At 37.6% G+C, this 20,503-nt stretch overlaps 2 protein-coding genes across 2 annotated transcripts; one reads left to right on the top strand and one right to left on the bottom strand.

Moving 5' to 3' along the window:
• Positions 1-765: 765 nt before the first annotated feature.
• On the top strand, positions 766-4,643 carry ccsapa (centriole, cilia and spindle-associated protein a). Its single transcript, XM_052546062.1, has 4 exons — positions 766-929; positions 1,419-1,796; positions 1,887-2,191; positions 3,317-4,643. Exons 2-4 carry the CDS (start codon positions 1,433-1,435, stop codon positions 3,494-3,496), a joined length of 849 nt encoding a protein of 282 aa, XP_052402022.1. The 5' UTR covers positions 766-929; positions 1,419-1,432; the 3' UTR covers positions 3,497-4,643.
• A 3,577-nt stretch (positions 4,644-8,220) lies between these two features.
• LOC127948549 (rho-related GTP-binding protein RhoU) lies at positions 8,221-9,982 on the bottom strand. Its single transcript, XM_052545024.1, has 4 exons — positions 9,843-9,982; positions 9,531-9,742; positions 9,373-9,431; positions 8,221-8,943 (listed from the first exon to the last, which is right to left on the bottom strand). Exons 2-4 carry the CDS (start codon positions 9,721-9,723, stop codon positions 8,464-8,466), a joined length of 732 nt encoding a protein of 243 aa, XP_052400984.1. The 5' UTR covers positions 9,724-9,742; positions 9,843-9,982; the 3' UTR covers positions 8,221-8,463.
• Between the last annotated feature and the right edge of the window lie 10,521 nt (positions 9,983-20,503).

A 20,503-nucleotide genomic window follows, 5' to 3' on the forward strand; every position in this document is an offset into this window, starting at 1 on the left:
CGCTGGTTTACAGATGATTAACACAACACAGAGTCTTGTTATGTCTGTAATCTGACAGATATAAACCATCTGGGCTGTTTAAGTGGGCTCTAATGGAGGATGAATGTGTATGGGACAATTAATGGATCACAGAAGCATTACAGTAGCTCTGAAAATCTTGCAGTTTATACTTTGTATAAAAGAATCATAATCTTTATTAGCTTATACTTTATATCATAACACAGTGGGTGTTATTATATATTAGCTTGAATACACGCACACACATAATACATATAAACCTAAAAGGAATTACTGTACTGATTTAAAACTGAATACTTTTCTTCTTTATATGGTAACTTTTGTCAGCTGTAAAGAAAAATGTTTTATGGTTTTACCCTGTAACACCAATAATGTGTCCTTATGGAAAATTAAGCATGGTTTTATTGTATTATTACTATAGTAAAAGTGTAGTCTTTAAATTTTTCTGGAATATTGAACAGTTTGAGTTCAGACAGAGAGTTCAGACGAATACCTTTTATGTGCACGCGCTGCTAAAGTTTCATTACTAGTAATGTATTATTATAACTAATTATTTTTTAATATATATATTAGGAAAACGCTTAAAGACAAACTAGTCCACCACAAATAATCAAATTATTCTATGCCCTGGAATAAAGTAGACGATTATAATCAAATTAGGATCAATTAAACGGTAGATTGGATTGTGCGTGCGTGTTTGCGCATCACGTCCTCAGGCAGGCCAAGTGATGTTGTGCGCATGCGCACTGTAAATCACCAAAGCTGTAATATCACCGAGCCTTGTTTTTCTAGTACGCAGCAGACGCTCAACAGAGATAGAGAAATGTATTCGGAATTCATAAGGATGTAAGAATAAAAATGTGCATCTTTATCCAACGTTAAAGCATAAGGAACGGAAAAGAAAGGAGTGGGTGAGTTTAACGCGCTTACATTTATCCGAATAAGTGTTTATCTACATAATCCTACTGTGAACATAATCAGACGGGTTTCTTCAGCGAATAATATTTCAGTGATTTTTACCAGTTTCTTAATAGCTATACATATGATTGCATCTTTATTAAATGTAGTGTGTTGTGATAGATTATGATTATGAACCTGCGTGTAAAAACGTGAAAGCAGCATCGTAGCAATTTATTATCATACGTTATAAAAACGTCTAAAAAATGTAAGAAATGTCCCTTTAGAAATGTGACATCGGCTTATGTATTATGTAAAGAATATAAATAAATAATGAGGGCACTGTGCTGTAACCTGCTCCACTGGAGAGCTGGAATAACACGATGCACTCCTCCTCCGTGCACGGCAATACTAAAACCATCACAATCTGTACTATTTACAACTTAGAACAGATGGACATCAAGTATAGACAAGACTGACACATTATTATGTTAATTCCGTAGGTGATTATTTCATTATGTCTGCCAATAACAACATGATGTCCAAGAAGATCCGGACAGAGTACATGAAGAAGTACAGAGATCCCAAGTGGGAGACGTTCTCGAAAAGTTACGAGGACTCTGTGAAATACAGACTGACGCGGAGGGTGATGGAGCAGACACACAGGCCGTTATTCGCGGACGGATGGGACAGTGGGTCCGACTCGAGCGGAAGCTCCAGTCCCAAACTTCAGGAGGGGTACGTCTCAAATGCCAAACACTACACATCCTCCTCAGAGTCCAGGAAGGAGAACGCAGAGGTCCTGGACTCCTGGAAGCCACAGGTGAATGGAGAAGTTCACACGGATACGAGTGCAACCGTGGAAAGCTCTCTTCCCTTGGGTACGTTCATGTCTTGTAAACTTCAGTTTGAATGAAACCTGATTTAAATGCTCATTTTTGAGTGAACTACTCATTTTGCTTTTGTCACAGAGAATGGTTATAAAGATGTGACTCCTAACGGACCATCAGAATCAAATCCAAAACGACGACAGATACGCAGAGTGCCCCGTTCAGAGCCCTGCTACCCTGATAAGCAGCTGGATAGTGATGGATCTCAAATATCTGTATCGAGAAAACCATCCAGGGCCAAGAGCCAGCCACCGAGGAGCACCAAGGAGCGGACGTCCAACCGTGAGAACAGACAGTCTTTTATCCATCGTGACTGGGCAGAGAGACACATTGAGACCAGGGACAGAAGGACACCAAATATGAGAGTGTCTGTGTCCGCTGGAGAGGTAACCGCAGCTTTCTGTATCTTGTCAGATGTAAGAGGCAACGAAAACTACTCTCATTTTCAGTCCAGATGAAAACTCAGATCATTCCTTCAATCATTCCTTTAGATGTAGATGTATTTTCCATGAGAACGTCTTGAACTCATACGACAATTAAAAAAAAATAAAATAAATATATATATATATATATATATATATATATATATATATATATATATATACATATATATATATATAATATTTCAAAATACGTTTTATTATAATAATATATATTTCAGAAAACATATTTAAAGAAATATGTCACTAATATAGGTATTAAAATATATTTTTATAATACATTTTTTTAAATATTATAAATGTTTTGATTTCTTTTTCAATATATTATTGTATTATGTGGCTATATATTAAAGAAAATTAAAAGCTCCAATTTGTATAAATAACAGTTTTTATGTATTTATTTAGTTTTTCATTATTTATTTAATTTTATAATTATTATTATTATTTCTGTGAAGATAGCTTTTAGCAAAAAGGAATTACAACTAATTTTTATAAATTAAATTACATAACCATACTTTTTTTGGGGGGCATTTTTGCCTTTTATAAGGATTAGTATATATTGACAGGAAGTGAAGTGAGAGAGAGGGATAACAGGATTGGGAAAGGAACGCAAGCCTCGAACCTGGGTCACCTAAAGCGAAACGGCACTATATGTTGGCATGCTGACCATTATTTTTAATTTCACATATAAACATTACAAATATTTAAATATATTTATTAAAATAACATTTTCAAATCAGCACTGTATTTGTTTTCCCTGCATGGGTATCCATGAGCATGAGTGTGTTTTTAACAGATTTGAATAAATAATACAAACAAAGAGGAGGATTTTTGGACTTAACAGCTGTGTACTAATCAGTGGAATGAAGCACTGTGTGACATCTGACTCTGTGAGAGGAAGCGGTGAATTATTCAGCGGAGAGCAGTGATATTCTGAAGCTACGGTCAGATTATCTTCTCTGGTGTACAAAAGTTTAGTAGGTCAAAGCGCTGGATTTCATCAGTGTAGAAAACTGCAACTGAGACGAGTCCGAAATCCTAGAAACTGAATGTATCTGAATTGATCTGCAGATCCATCGGGCCGACGTGGGCGTCCAGACACGCAGAGAGGGTAAGAAAGGTGGACGATCATCAGAGCACCGGCGGGCGAGGTCAGCTGACCCGGAGAAGTCCCGAAGATCAGCGCTGAGTGTGACGAACGAGCGCTGGATGACCGAGTACATGCGCTGCTTCTCTGCTCGACTGAGGTAGATCAAGATCCCAAACCAGCTCTACAGGACCGTCACAGAGAGCACCGGACAAAAACTGAATACGGAGTTAACACGCATTCCTTTAAATTCGATAACAAATGCAGTTATTCATAAAAATATTTTTAAACATCTTATTTTTTTGATGCTGGCTACAATCACTTTGCAATGAATGCATTTAAGGACCAAACATTTAAATATTAGACCAAAACACCTTTGCTATCACAAATACTTTAATATTTTCAGTATCTTGGAATTTCATGCTCATGTTATTGTCAGTGTTTGGTGGTTATTAGAAAGTTTCAGATATTCTGGTCTGACTTTTAACATGGGCTGCAGGGATTTAATGATCAAAACTTACTTCTGAGAGGACCACACATTTCTTATTAAAAAGGATTTGTTTCTGACTCGGATGATTGTTTCCAGAATGTTCTTCTAGACGCTCCAGGCTGCCTGTCATTAAACTCTTCTGAATGTGATCGACTGATGTCTGGTTTGTTTTAATCGATCACACGCTCAATGAATCTGTGTTAGAAGTGCAGTGCTGTTCAAGTCGTGAAATGTTTTCTAAAAAAAGTGTATTTTCCTCACCGAGCACCTACAATCATCATTTGAATCCACTTTTTGCACAAAGATGTCAAGTTATTAATATTTTTAGATGGAGAAATAATTGAGGGCTAGTTGAAGGCCATCATTTGATTCTTGTGAATGTGATCATTTATTATGCATTGAGTAATTTATTAGAGCACAGATTTGGTATGAAAATACACATTTGCTCACATGTACAGTATATATATTTTGCTTTTCTGTGATATTTAAGATGCATCAGCACTGATGATGTCAGAGACACATTGAATGAGCCGTGACGCTTTACTCGGGACATTTCCTCTGCTCTTTATCTTAATAACTGGACTTATTTATTAATTCAGTCAGTTATTCACTTGCTTATGATTTCATTAGCGGAAACTCATTCTGTTTAAGGCTGCTGACGCTGATGTTCTTGAATGAAGTTGTTGATTTTCTTCAGCAATGTTTACATTTTGAACTCTGTATTTGTACATGAGAACATGCACTGGTGGATATATTTTCATCTGCAGAACAGAAATAATCCTAATGCATTGCAGTGAATAAACTATGTTTGAGTAACAGCATTTCTCTTCCATATTTTGTTCATAACTCACGATATCATACTTACTTTAAAGTTATGAATAAACTTCTTTTATGTTGTTGTTTTTAAAAAAAATAACATTTACATCCATAGTCCTTTTTGTATAATTTAATACATTTTATATTGTATAGTTTGTATATGTCCATCTTGTTTTATGAAATAATACAGTGGGGTCCAAACGTCTAAATACACTAGTGACAATGTCATTTTGTGTTCTTTTCTGATTTAATAGTTTTTAATTACTATTATTATAGAATTTAAAATTTGTTTAGAACAAATATAAAGGATATATCCTAAAGGATTCCAATATGAAAGTTGTTCAGGATTCTAAATAGAATTTCAAAATCAAAAACCATCTTTTAGAACACAGGACTTAATGACACAAAGGATTGTGTTCCTATCCTGTTCATTTTCTTGTTTACTGAGACAATGTACAGAAAAGAGAATGACTTAAATAGGATGCCAATGGATCCCAGTTACAAAATATATATAATAATAATAATAATAAAAAGTCTTAGTAAAGAAAAATTACGTAATAATTACGAATAATGATGCAAATGATAATAAGAACAATTTTCTTATTGGAATCCTTTAGGATTGATTTTATTTAAATTTTTACAAGGGAACTAAAAAAATAAACTCATAACAAAATGAGTGAAATCTGTCATTCAAAATAAATTCGCAGTGGTCATGCATGAACAAAACCTGACAATCATGTTCCTGTTCTGATAATCATAATTAGATGCTGATCATCTTCTATCTATAGTTCACATGAAATGCTTCTAATCCATTTGACATCATATCATTTCCAAACCTTAAAACTTTATTATTTTCTTTTGAACCCGCATTGTGTGTGTCTATGTTAACACTCTGGTATTCTGGACTGGTTTTCTTAAAGTTTCTAAGAGTATCCAACTATTTGCACATATGCCACAAACAGTCAGGCATCTGCAGCACGGTCCAAATCATCTCTGAGGCCAGCTGAAGTTTAGTGTGGACCTGCTGACGGACAGCAGACGGCTCAGAGGTCTGAATCATGCCACGATGAAGTCAATGTCTTTGTTTTCAGTTGGCTGTTAAACAGCATGGTCAGAGGTGTTGACGTGCCATTGTGATCTGTTTAACCCACACTATAAATAGACACCTGCTTGTCTAATCTCACCGACAGCTGCAAGTCCGTGAGATATAGAGGACAGAAAACCAATACTAGGAGATGTGCCAGAAACTGTGTGTCTCCAGAGAAGAGGTATAATGTGTCTAAAAACAGACATTTGTTGCTAGTTTTCTCATCTAAGGCTGGTTAATCTGTGCCGGCTGTGTCTGGTAAAGACTGTGAGCGCTCAGAGGTATGAAACTTTAGACACTCGTGTTACACTTGCGCACCTCCTTCGTCTCCTTCCCGTTACTCAGCAGATCCTGGGAGACGCTGGTGAAGACCATTAACCAGAAGAGCAGCTGTTTCAGTAACACACCTGTCCACATTGATCTTCAGCACCCTGCAGAAGCTTCTGATGTCCACTGGATGAGGAGCTTTATAAGAGAGCAGAAACATCTCGATGAAGTCTGTTAAAGAGTGCTTTATCTGGAAAACATCGAGGTAGATTTATATAGCGTTGGCTAGCTTGAACATTTGTTCACACCAAAGGACTACATTCACTTATATCCAATACTACTTGTGTTTGATGAAAGCCTCTGAGTGAATGCCAAGTCCTAGTCTTTGGGGAATGGAAATGAATGTCAAACAGATTCAAATGAAGAATTGCTCTGGCAGAGGATTGAAGCAGCGCAAACGGAGTAATCCCGAGATCAGGGTGAGATCCGCAGCTGTCGTGCTGAAGCTGAACCCCTGCGGTCTTCACTGCCCCGTCTGTATTAGTGCTGCTGCTCATAGCTGTCAGGTGCCATATATAACATCATAGGAGTTTCACACACAAATCACCTTTAGGCCTACTTGTGTCCAAGCTAATAAAAACAAAAAAGAACAAAATCACTAAAACCTAAATTAATTTAGCTTATTTAATACGCCAACTAAACACAAAAACAAACGCTAATTCAAGATTTTGATGAATACTACTACCATAGTAGCCTCTATAAATAACACTTATGTTAATGAAATTAACATGAATAATATTATTTTAGATGATTTAAAAATTCATGCATCACTGGGTAAAACAAACTAGAAGAACTTTTCATGCTAAACATTTGACAAAATTCATGTTTGTTTGACAGGGTTAACCAACAGATCCTGCATTGAGATTAATAATAACAGTGTTGTGCCACTTTGTGTGGGTCTGCATTGACACCTGTGTGAAAGTGTGAAATCTACTAAAAACCACCAGCTGAATAAGCACTGAGCAAATCTGAAGATAGTGAAGAAAAGAAGATCCTGCAGCATTTGCAACATGTTCCAACAAACAGACGCTTAATTTAACTTGATGTTATTGATTTCAATGACATTAACTCTTGACTTACAACATGCCTTCTTCATTTTCAGGACCTAACTCAATAGTGTCCTCTACAGGTGAAGTGCACTACTACTAGAGAGACGATAAAAGCCTTACATTGAATACTATTGACAATAACAGTGTATTAAAATAAGCTGAGTATAAAATATTGTTTCCAGTCATGTTTAAAAAAAAAAATGGATCGTGACCGCCCCAGAGTACCAGCTGCACTGAATGATCACAGACTCTGTTTCAGCGAGTCATACTGGTAAAATCACCCAGGTTCAGCTCTCAAGGCCTGTTGTTCTGATGTTTTTTCTGCAGCAGGTGGAGGTTGAGGTCAAGAGATCCAGTGAGGGGAAAACCAGTCGCCATCTGCCCGCCTAATTCCCAGAGGTGGCTTGTCTCGACCCATTACAGGATAACCAGAGCCGCTGCAGTGAATTCACTTTGAATCCATAAGAATAAAAATAAATCTCTATTTGTGGATTTAAAACTTTGTATACATTTTTAAAAGTAAATGCATGCATTCTTTTCTGTAGCTCAAATATTAAACAGTGCTAGCAGAGCCAAGGTTATTATGGGTTATAATTCAATGCATGACCTGATAAATGTTGAAGATGCTAAATGGACAAAAATCTTCCATTTTGCATTTCATATTAGTAGTCAATCAATGTGAATTTTTCAGTTCTTTATATTCTTGATAGTGAGAGACACTGAGAAGAAGCTCAGGAGTTTAAACCTCACTAACCGTAGGTGCCTTAAAACAGTGTATTTGCACGTATGAATCTCATTTCTGTAAAAGCTTCAGCCGGCACCCTTGAGTCAGATATTAGAGGCTGTAAACACTGCTATTAAAGGGTTCAGTGTTATTTCATTTGTTAAATTGACTCACTCAGAGCCTGCAGTAAGTGTCATTGTGCAGGTAATTGTCATTCTGTGATGGAGGTAATTACGTCTGCTGTGAGAGTCCCAGATCGCTGCTGGGAAAAGCGTAACACAAAGAGGGTCATACGGACCTGCGACAGGGCTGTCTGAACAAGACACACAGGGCGAAGTGCATTTTCACTGATGCAAAGATAACTCTAGACTAATTTAAATGTATGAGACGAAAAGTTTTTACAAAACCTTTTAATAAAAATTATAATTTTGTCACATCTAAACTATCTAGAAGTAAACATGAATCAAAATGGACCCTACTTACTTTCATAATGCATGTTTTCATTATTGTGCTTTCCACAGTAAATTCACGTCCTGTCCTACATTGTTGCTTGCTGAATATGCTTTTTAATTTGGAAATGCATCACAGTACAAATGTGTCTGTAAATCCCATTTCATCTGGACTTGATTTGTTCTCCGTCACTGAAGGTCAAAGCTCTGGACGCAGCTCAGTTTCCTCCACCATGTTTCTGGGAGCTGCTTGATTTTATCTGGAGTTTTATCTCTTAGCGTATGCATCCTCGGCCACACCGCCGCTTCCTCCGCGTGCTGCATGCTGGCCAAGATGGCGCTGTCCAACACTTCCTTCAGGTTCTTCTGTGTCAGCGCTGAGCACTCAGCAAACGTCACAGCACCGATGCTCCGGGCGCACAGGCGGGTGTCGTCTCCTCTCACCGGGTTCTCCTGGCTGTCTGAGAGTCGGATCAGCACCTGGACGTCCTCCCGCAGGTCGCTCTGGGTGCCCACGAGGATGATGGGAATGCCTGGACAGAGGCGATGGACCTCGGGGACCCAGTGGGCCGATACGCTCCTGAAGGAGGATGGAAGGACCACGCTGTAGCACAGCAGGAAGACATCAGCTTCACGGTAACAGAGTGGACGGAGGCGTTCAAACTCGTCCTGAAAACAGGAAGAAAAGTGAGACAGCTGCTTTTATGCTACTTATAAATATATGCATTGCAAAGAAGAGCAGTAACTACTTGCATACTTTTTTCAAACTTTTAGATTGCATGTGCTTTTCTATTTATAACAAAAAAAATGCAAGTAAGTGTGGCAAAGGATCAGACTGATGAGCAAGTTCTATTACTGTGTGCAGAACAGCACAGAGTCAACCTACTTGACTTGACAGTCACAGAAATCTCAGAGACTAAAGTACTAAAATAATGCATGATCTGATTTTAACACTAGGTGGCGCTCTTTCGTCATATCCTGTCGCTTACATTTAATGGCTGATCCGCTGCCCCCCATCTCTATCTTTCAGCACAGAGAGAAAGAGTTCATTAACCCATCAAGAAAAACTGGTGATAGATAGACAGACAGATAGATCACCTGTCCTGCCATGTCATACAGTTGAAGTTGAACTGGTCTTCCATCCACCACAACCCTAGCTGAAATAGTAAAACACTTATATGTATTATGAAACGGTATGTAAGGCACCAGGTGCACACCTGAGCGCGCGCTAGAATCAGTGTGGATTTTGAGTTCACCTGTGGTCAAAGGCGGTGGGAATGTGTTCTGCCGCATATCCGTTAGTGGTGGAGCTGATGACCAGACTCGTTTTACCCACCGCCGCGTCCCCGACCAGCACACACTTGACCCGGCGAGCAGGTACGGCGAGGGACGCCGGAGAGTGTCGCTGAGGAGCCGCTCGCGGTGGAACCGGAGGCGGACTGTCTTCATTCACCGCCTCAGTTTCGTCCTGTGACGGCATTGCGTTGTCCGGTAAACAAATGCAACTTTGGTGGTTCAAAACAAGCTGCTGTCAAGACATGATTAGCTCAATAAATGACTTTATTTACCATTCCTGCATCGCTAAATGACGCAGCGGATCCCTCGCGCACCTGCTGTGTTCTTTCTCTCGCGCTCTCGTCAGGTTCGAGCGCGCGCACCCGCGCCAGGTTGATTGACAGACGAGCATCTGCTGCAGTAAGAGGATTAATACTCGACACATGCGCGCGGTGTTGCGTTTCACTGAGCCTCACATCTCCTCCCAGAGCTGGAGGAAAGAACTGAGAAGTTGAAGAAAACAATGGGAAACAGGATGTATGTTGTCCTCCAAAACAAATCTTTGACTCCTTAAAAATAATATTTTTCGCTTTATAAAAGTAATACACTAAAATAAACCAAAAAGTACCACATAGATAGTTAGATAGATAGATCTGCACAAGGCTGGAATGGGCTACAAGACTATGAGCAAGCTTGGTGAGAAGGAGACAACTGTTGGTGAGATTATTCAGAAATGGAAGAAATACAAAACCATCAATCGGCCTCGGTTTGGATGTCAGTGCAAGATCTCGCCTGGTGGGGTAAGGATGTTCATGAGAAAGGTGAGAGATCAGCCCTGAGCTACACGGGAAGAGCTTGTTAATGATCTTCAGGCTGTTGGGACCACAGTCACCAAGCAAACCTTTGGTAACACACTACACTACGAACGACTGAAATCCTGCAGCGCCCGCAAGGTCCCCCTGCTCAAGAGGACACATGTACAGGCCTGTTTAAAGTTTGCCAAAGAACATCTAAATGATTCAGAGAAGGCTTGAGAGGTGCTGTGGTCAGATCAGACCATAACTGAGCTCTGAGGCATTAACTCGACTCTCCGTGTTTGAGGGGAGAGAAAAGCTGATTATGACCCCAAGAACACCATCCCTACAGTCAAGCATGGAGGTGGAAACATTATGCTTTGGGGCTGTTTTTGACCACATTGAGAGGCAAATGAACGCGGCTATGTACTGTAAAATCTTGGGCGAGAACCTCCTTACCTCAGCCAGAACACTGATGGTTCTTCCAGCATTACAATGACCCAAAACATACCGCCAAGGTAACAAAGGAGTGGCTCAAGAAGAAGCACATGTCAGGTCATGGAGTGGCCTAGCCAGTCTCTCAATCCTATAAAAAAAAAAACTGCGGAGGGAGCTGAAACTTCAAGCTGCCAAACGACAGCCAAGAAACATTAAGTATTTAGAGAGGATCTGTAAAGAGGAGTGGATCAAACTCCCTCCGGAGATGTGTGCAAACCTGATGACCAACTAACTGCAAGAAACTTCTTACCTCAGGTTTCTGCACCATGTACTTATTTTTTTTTGGAGATCAAATACTTACTTCACTCACTGAAATGCAAATAAATTTCTAACCTTTATGTAATGTGTTTTTTTTTGGTTGGCATTCGGTCTCTATATGTTGAAATAAACCAAACCCTTCTTTATAAGTGGCCAAACTTACAAAATCAGCAGGAGATCAAATAAATAATTTCCCCACTGTAGATGGATGGCTGCACCAAAAGCAAAAATATCTCCTGAATAAAATATGAGGTCAAGTGATAAACGATGTGAAAGGTCAAGGATGTGGCGACATGTGACAGGCCATTACTATGAGCAACCAAGACTTGGTTTCAGTTTAAAGTTTAACTGTATTGAATTAATATGTAAAAAAAAAAGGGTTGCTTCTCTCAAACAGTGTAAAATTTTTTACTTTTGCTATGGAAACCAGTGATTTGATATTAATTTTCCTTTTAAACAAGACTGTTTTGACCTTATATCTACTTAACAATTGCAACACTTTCAGTGATTATGATGAAAAATAGCAAGCTGATCCCATCTTTTCTTCTCCTCCATTTATCAGGCTCGTGTAGCTCCTCCTCAATGAATCTGCAGCTATGAGCTGTGCCATCTGTCCACCCATGCACTCAGGAAGCCACCAGAAGGCTTCAACATGTGCTGATGTAAATGGAGAGCTCAACTTTCCCAGGACAGAGCTGACCCTGGCAGCCGCCCTTACACACAAACACACGCACGCACACACACGTATATCACACCATCAAAGGCCCCTCACGCCACTCATCAACACACACACACACACACACACACACAGATTGGCTGAAAACACATTTGCTGAGCACAAGTCCATCAAACAACCGTCAGATCATGGCTAGATAAGAGCTGATACCAACACATATACACACACACATTTCTGCTACCTCTAAAACATTCTTACAGGTGTATATTTGTGTCATTGCATGTTCACATCTATGTAGGGGAATATCATAAAAAAAATCAAGAAATGTCCAAATCTTATTTCACCCTAAAAATATTTTAATAAAATAAATGCATCATGAGAGTTTGAATGGAAATGATCTTAACAGAGTTTGAATGGAAATGAGCTTAACAGACTCATTTAAATCAATATAAATTACAAATATGACACACTCTTGTATATATGTCACACGACATGACACACTTCCCTGTTTAATACTATAAAGCTGCTTTGACAAAATCTGCAATTTAAAAAGCACTGTATAAATAATGCTGACTTGACAAATGACAGCATTAAATACAATATTTATATGAGTTATATATACACATTGTAACTATTTACAAATATATTAAAACAGCCTATTAGCATTTTAACATATCACATCACAGTAATGAGAATGCGAAAAAATGTATTGTGGTAATACGATTTTTAAATTACGGTAATGATCTTTTTTGCATAACGGTAAGGATAATTATTTTATTTATTTACTTATTTAATTATGCCAATAATAATAATTTTTTGTGATTATGGTCATGAGAATTACTTGCATTATGGTAATGAGAATTATTTATTTATTGCATTATAGTATTGATAATTTCTTTATTTTTGCATTATGGTGATGAAAATGTCTTGTATAATAGTAATGACCATTATTGTATTTATTTACTTATTTCATTATGGTAATGATAATTACTTCATTTTAGATTATGGTAATGAGAATTACATGCATTATGGTAATGATACTTATTTATTGCATTATAGTAATGATAATAACTTTATTTTTGCATTATGGTAATGAACATTATTTATTTACTTATTTTATTATGGTAATGATAAATATATATTTGCTTATTGCATTATGCAATGAGAATTATTTTGTATATTTATTTCTTGCATTGTGGTAATGATAATTATTTTATTTATTTATTGCATTATGTTATCATAATTATTTTATTGTATTTATTGAAATATTGTAGTGAGTTTTATTTTAACATTATGACAATTATTTGATTTATTATATACTTACTACATTATGGTAATATTTATTATTTTATTTATTTACTTATTGCATTGTGGTAATGAAAATTCCATGCTTTATGAGAATGATAACAATTTTATTTACTTATTGCATTACAGTAATGATAGTTATTTATTTACTTATTACATTATGGTAATGAGACTAATTGTATTTTTAACATGCTAAAGATAATTATTTTATTTTAACATTATGGTAATGGCAATTATTTTATTTATTATTTACTTAACACTTTATGGTAATGAAAATTATTTTATTTATTTATATACTTATTGAATTATGATAATGAAAATGTCTTTATGAAAATAATTATTTTATTTACTCTTTGCTTCACGGTAATGATAGTTATTTATTTACTCATTGCATTATGGTAATGAGAATAATTTTATTTTTAACAGTATGCTAAAGATAATTATTTTATTTAAACATTATGGTAATGGAAATAATTGTATTTATTTATTTACTCATTGCATTATGGTAATGATAACTATTTTATTTTAACATCATGGTAAATATTGGTACATATTGCATTGTGGTAATGATAATTATTTTATTTATTTACTTACTGCATTATTGTAATGATAATGATTTGTCTTTTTATTTTTGTTTTGCATCATGGCAAAATTTTATTTACTTGCTTATTGCTGTTGGGTAAAACATATTACATGAAATATATAATGACATTTTGTGAAATATGGCCTTGGCATTTAAGAGTCACTGTCTGAATGTGTACATGTGTGTTGTCGCAGATGTGTCTCTATACACATAATGCTTCCAATGCTGTCCCTCAGGATCTGCAGTAGTGTGAGTGAGTCTGTGTGTGTGTGTGTGTGTGTGTGTGTAGAGGGGGAGGACTCTATCTTAATAGTCTCAGTGTGAAATAGGGGGCCGGATCATCTGATGGGTAAAAATGATTAGAAGAGGAAGGGTCTCAATGGAACACAAGACTCTAAGCTGTGGAGGGACGGATGGATAGAGAGATTCCCAAAAGAAAGAAAGGAAGAATAAGGGTGGGAGGGGAGGGATGAGAAAATACATAGGGGATGCAGAGGGGCGCCAGGGCACGGCAATGTCACACACTTTTTTTGTGCCTCAGTCAACAGGCGTGTGCCATGATGTGTGTGTGAAAGCACAGCCCTGCTGTCCAGCTTTGCTTCAGAGCATGGGAACCAACTGAACACACACTCCTAATGACCTGCGTGCTGCTTTTATTATATCACTCGCACACGCACACTCCTAATGACCCCTGTGCTGCCTTAATAACACACCAACAGGCGTCATTAGATTCGTCCACACAATGGCATTATCACACAGATCTGCTCCTGCAACAGGACAACAGAGACACGGCCACATGTGTGTGCGTGTGTGTGTGTGTGTGTGTGTGTGTAGAGGCTGTCATCATCATGTAGGTCAATACACATGTAACATGCTATTTTAAAGTTTTATATTAATGAAAATTACTTGGAATTGTATTGCTTAAATGGGTGTTTTTGGTCTTTCAAAATGAGTAGAAGAGAATTTTAGTTGTTTTGTGTAAAATAAGTTGTATCATAGAGAAATAGAAATTTTGCTTAACCATTTTACCACCTTTTGGAAAAATATGCAAATTAGTAAGCCAAAAAATGTTTAGGTTTAATTACGTGTGTGTGTGTGTGTGTTTTTATTTTCAGAACTTCACATTATAATATTTTTTCATATATATTTTTTAAAATATATATATATTACTAATAAACACTACTTTAAACATTAAAAGTTGTATATGTAAATATTAGTTACTTTTATGAATAAAAGATTTAACTTGTAAAAATTATAAAGTTACAAATACAATCCAATCTTGGTTAACGAATATATATATATATATATATATATATATATATATATATATATATATATATATATAATGGTTAATTAATGAATATATGTGAATATACAAATTTGTCCACAAATTTAAGTAAACTAATTTAAATAAAGGTAAACACACAAAAACATGTTTGGATTGCTAGGTTGAATAAGATTAGAAAATTGTCTATGCACAGCCCTTATATTTTTTGGGCAATTTGTTTTAATAAGGCTCAATAAAAATTAATGTTTGAGCGCCAGATTTCAGTATCAAAAAAGCATTCAAGTCACTAAACGCCTCCCTCGCACATTAAATAAGTCTTCATTCTGTATAAAATTGAATAAATGACACAGTCGCTCTGCAGTTTGTCTTATTATCTCATAAATGGTTGCATAATCTAAAGTGTGTGAGTACAGGTCACTCCAGAGCCACGGCCTCCATTGCATGCTGGACTTTGTCTTCATTAAAGTTACACAGAACCATGCCTTTGCATTTCTCCCTGTGCAAGCTGAATAGGCTGTGGGTAATCGATAAAGTGTGTGTGTGTGTGTGTGTGTGTGTGTGAGTGTGTGTGTGTGGAGATGACCACTCCACAGCAGCTGTCTGTCCAGCTTGCAGGAGCATCGGCACACAAAAGCCCCTCTCCCCTGGGGCAAGACTCACGGGGCAGGGGTCTAAGACCTCTACAGAGAGAGCACAAGAGCGACAGAATGCAGGAAAGCCAGAGAAAAACAGTGGAGGAAGAGAAGGCTGAGTGCTGAGAAAGAAAGACCCCTGTTTGTCCCTGATTGACCGATGTGTAAAAGAGAATTCCTGAAGAGATCACAACAGGTGCACAGTGAAGAAACGCTGGGGGGGAATGAAAAAATAGAGAGAGAAAGCGTTAGAGTGCAACAGGAAGATAAGAAAAGAAACACTTAAGTCCAGTGTGACCTAAATGAACTGATCCACACCTGGTGTAAACAGGTGCATTCAAATATTACATATTAAACGTCAATTTACAACACTGATAATAAATCAGCTTATTAAAATGATTTCTGAAGCATCATGTGACACTAAAGTCTGGAGTAATGATGCTGAAAATTCAGCTTTGCATCACAAGAATTAATGATATTTTAAAGTATGATAAAATAAAAGTTATTTTAAATTGATAGATATTGATTATAAACATATATATAATTTCTAACAATAAATTATATAATCAATTCAAATAAAAAATATATACGCATGCATTTCATAAAAACATGTTAAATTCATAGAAATAAAATTAGATAAAAGAATTACTGAAAACTGACAGATTGATTGGCCTGCAATATCCATCATCCCTAATCCTCACTAAACAATGGTGAGAAACACAGGGGCTGGTTTTTGACAGTTATTGAGTTGTTTCGTTTAAAGGTGAATATAAACATGAGCGTCATGCTGTGCGTGTCTGCATCACTGATCTAGAGTCAAATCTGATGTTGAGCAGTGATGGATGAGATGTCAGAGGACAGCCTTCGACCGCTGGCTCCAGATCAGTGCGTGCATGGAAAACAAGTCCTTTTGTGATTAAGCTCTTCCCACGAGCTTCATCTTACCACTGACACACTCAACACCTGCCGCCAGCTTTGTCTTAAAAAGACTGATCTTAGTTATTCTGTTTTTCTGTGGCTTTGTTGAGGGCGGGTCACTTTTGGAGGGTGTGACGCTGATATTCAATGCTCGAGATTGTTACAAAAGTCTGTTGGGGAGCGTGATAACTGTACCTGCAGCTTTTGTAACCTACAATCACGCCCAGTGTGTCCCATCAGACATCATGTGTTTCCTCCAGTGTGACACTCGAGAGCTTTAGCGTCCCATATAAATGAGCCTGAATGCATGCGATGCACCCCAACACACACACACACACACCTGTGTTGACAGCGTTGTTTGGAAATGAGCAATCATCTTGCAACAGATTGTTTGGGCCTGTCTGGAAGACAGTGCTCATGACAAAGGCTCATAGAGAGCTTGTGTCCTCAGGGAACGTGTGTGTGTGTGTGTGTGAGGGGGTGATGGAGGTATAGAGCAGGGGGCATAGTTACTGCCCCCCTCCTCTTTTACCCCTTTGTGGGCCCTTCTGAGGAGGGAGAAGAAAAGGAGGATGGGGGATGTGTGAGCCCTAAACACAGGTGCCTACATCTGTTCATCCTCAGGGCAGATGCTGGAGCAGGGACAGACAGAGAGAGAGACAGAGAAACTGTGATGGGCTTCATCTTCAAAACAAAAGCCTGAAGTACTATTGAAGACACACCTACTCATTCTTCATTATTACAGTTTTCACACTTTAGAGTAAAAGTGAAGTCATCAAAATTATGGGGGAAACATAAGGAATTAGATAGAGATCAAATCATAAATATATAAACACTTTATTCTGCTCATTTTGGACACACATCTAACATTCAACTTCATAAAGATGCATGCTGGGAAGTTTTCAAAGAATACTAAACGCTCCCAAAAACAAAGATTTCAAAAGGGACTTTTAAAAAGGGATTCCATAGAAGAACCATTTTGGTCTCTAAAGAACCTTTCTGTGAATGGTTCTAAAAAAAACAATTTTTTTCTTAGTGTGAAGAACATTTTAATATTCCAAAGAACCCTGTTCTTCTATAGAACCTTTTGTGCAACAGAAAATGTGAAGAACATCTACAGTGAAACTTCTTCCACTATTAAGAACCTTTTATGGAATGGAAAGATTCCACACTCTTAAAAATAAAGCTTCCGAAATGGGATTTTTGCATTGATGCCGCATGAAGAACCATGTTTGGTTCCTCAGGTGACCTTTTTGTGTTTTTTTTTTTTTAGAATTCTCTAAAGAACGTTCTTCCATTATTAACAATCTTTTGTGGAATGGAAAGATTTCATTGATGTTAAAGGTTCTTTATGAAACCATCAATGCTATTTTTATGAGTGAAAGAGGAACATGAGCAGTGTAAAAAAAATATTTGCCAAGTATACTATTTATTTAGTTATTTTTTGTTCTTATCTAGGCTACTGCAATGACATTCAGACATTTTCAATGTGTCTCAATACTTTTGAGAATATATATATATACACATGTAAAAACAGAATCATCACGTGGGATGAAAGCGCACTGCATCGACATGTTTAGCGTGAGGACCGTGGTGTCAAAAATGCCTATATGTCAAATCAATATGCTGAGAGAGAGACAGAGGTCGATATGTTGTGGTGCATCAGTCCCTGGAGCCCTCGAAGCAGATGTGTTTTGATACGCGCAGGCACGCGACAAGCGTCAGCTCCCAAACGTCCACGCCTGTCTCCTTAAGCTCGCGCACACCCACAAACAGACGCACGCGGGCGCAAATAAGAGGATCCCCGCGTAATTATTGAATGATTGTATCCCCGCGGGAGGCCTCCGAGAAAAGCTCAGTGAAGCCACGACCATCATGTCCATGGCAACAGCGCATGATAATGAGCCTCGTGGTCAGAGTCAGGGCGCGCGTGGGTTGTTGGGGCATCTGGTCAAAGTAATATGATCTGAAACAATGCACAAACCACAGGTAGCCTGATGAACGCGCCTGTACCTCTTTGTGCATCTTTACAGTACCATAACATATGCAACTAAAGGCCCGTTCACACCAAGAACGATAACTATAAAAAATAATTATAAAGATATAAATATTAGTGTCCACACCGGCGGATGATCGTCTGTTTATTTTAAGCGCACGCTCATGCTGCTTTCATTTTTAGCAGGATTGATTCTGATTGGGTGCCAATGTTTTTATCGTTCATCAGCTGGAAAAAATCGTTCTAAAAGTGATTCCAACGATATCGCTGTGACTTTATCATTATAGCTTTTGTGTAGACTATATTCTCTAATATTGAGAAGGATTATTAGGACTATATCTTTATCTTTATAGTTAGTCCTTGGTTTGAACAGGGCTTAAAACACTATTTCTGTCGTCTTAATTACCCCTGCTGAAAAAATAGAAAGCATCAGAAATTCTAAAGTTATATATTTTTAAGTTATTTCTGGACTTTTATGTTACTTTTCTAATGGATACCATTTAGTTTGAATCTTTGCGCATTGCATTCTTTATTCTGGGTTCATCTACTTGCCTATATAAAATATGCATCATCAACAAGGTTTATATTGAATTTTAATATAAGCGTTTTATATGATACTACTTAATGCAAACCGTGTAAAAATGACTGGCTGCCAGTGAAGCAAAGCCTCGTTTTTCCCTCCAGGACTATGAGACGTCTTATATCATCCGCCCAGATCTTCTTCCATGTACAACTGTTTGCGCAAGCTAGATTAGAGTGATTATTAAGTTTTGAATATGGTTATTTTTCCCTAAAAAAAAATGCATAGATTCCTAACAGTAGGTCTTTGTTCACCTCCCGGAGCCATGTGAGGCACCTTTTTATTATGAATGGATGCGCTTTATTTAACTTATTTTGGGCTGCTGCACGCAACACCTCCTGAGAGGCATTAAACAGCTTGAAAGACCGAAGACAATTTTTAATATAACTCAGATTGAATTCGTCTGAAAGAAGAAAGTCATATTCACCTATGATGACTTGAGGATCAGTAATTCATGCACTAATTTAAATTTGGGGGGTGAACTAACCCTTTAAGTCCATCGAAGTTACTCTCCTGTGTGAGTTGTTTGTTGGGAAAAATGGCAGACTCTGTGTTATGATTGGTCCGATTGCCTGTCAATCAATCTCTTTGAAATGGTCAATTACAAACATTACAAACCATCAACTTTTAACCATTAAAAACATAAAAAATAGTTTGTGTTTTGGGACATATTCCATTAGGATTTAACAAGCAAAAGAAGGTGACCAAGTAGAGACCAACAGGCACCTTTGCAGTTTCCATTAAAACCAGTACAATTCTTGTTTTAACCAGTAAAACCATTACAGATTATGTGATGGTCTTTTTTTCCAGCAGGGAAGACTTAAAGTCGATACAAACAGTTGGGGATATATTAGCAAAAATGCTTTTGCTTATTATTATTTTTATTTTTTTTATTACAAGTATGCATCTCGACAGAGTTTTAGTAATGATAAACGTTTAAAACGAACTAATCAAACGATTCGTCGCATTTGTTTGAAAGGGGGCAACCATAAACACAATGATGCACCGATACGTCAATTAAATTCGACAACTATTTTATCACAAAATAAGAGCTTTGCAGCGTTTAGTTAGTTGTGCTAGTGGCGCTAAATTTCATTGCGCTAAATTAGTTTTTATGCACATTTCACGCCCTTAAAAATGATCGACCCCCTCCCCAAAAGTTATCGGATGTGCGTGCACCTTTCTCTTCCTCTCTCTCTCCCTGCTCGAACATCCATGTTACCTTCTCCAATCTACAGCCGCGTTTTTGTAGGACACATCGTGGCGTGTCAAATCAGATTCTCCAACCCCTTTGCCGATCGATAGGTCGCAAACAACATTATAGCCCCTAATTGTGATCCCCACACGACTTCATATGATCGATCCCGTGTGATGCGAGCCCAGCTTAGGTTCCCACGGCCGCCCATGTGCTGTCTAACTCCGCTGG

The sequence above is a fragment of the Carassius gibelio genome, chromosome B1, assembly GCF_023724105.1.
Source record: "Carassius gibelio isolate Cgi1373 ecotype wild population from Czech Republic chromosome B1, carGib1.2-hapl.c, whole genome shotgun sequence".
In the NCBI taxonomy this organism is placed as follows: Eukaryota; Metazoa; Chordata; class Actinopteri; order Cypriniformes; family Cyprinidae; genus Carassius; species Carassius gibelio.

Coding starts and splice junctions, on each gene's coding strand:
- ccsapa (XM_052546062.1), top strand. CDS start 1,433: ATGTCTGCCAATAACAACATGATGTCCAAGAAGATCCGGACAGAGTAC. Junction 1,797..1,886: donor GGAAAGCTCTCTTCCCTTGG/GTACGTTCATGT, acceptor CTTTTGTCACAG/AGAATGGTTATAAAGATGTG. Junction 2,192..3,316: donor TGTCTGTGTCCGCTGGAGAG/GTAACCGCAGCT, acceptor ATTGATCTGCAG/ATCCATCGGGCCGACGTGGG.
- LOC127948549 (XM_052545024.1), bottom strand. CDS start 9,723: ATGAAGACAGTCCGCCTCCGGTTCCACCGCGAGCGGCTCCTCAGCGAC. Junction 9,432..9,530: donor CCCACCGCCTTTGACCACAG/GTGAACTCAAAA, acceptor TTACTATTTCAG/CTAGGGTTGTGGTGGATGGA. Junction 8,944..9,372: donor TGTATGACATGGCAGGACAG/GTGATCTATCTG, acceptor TCCTGTTTTCAG/GACGAGTTTGAACGCCTCCG.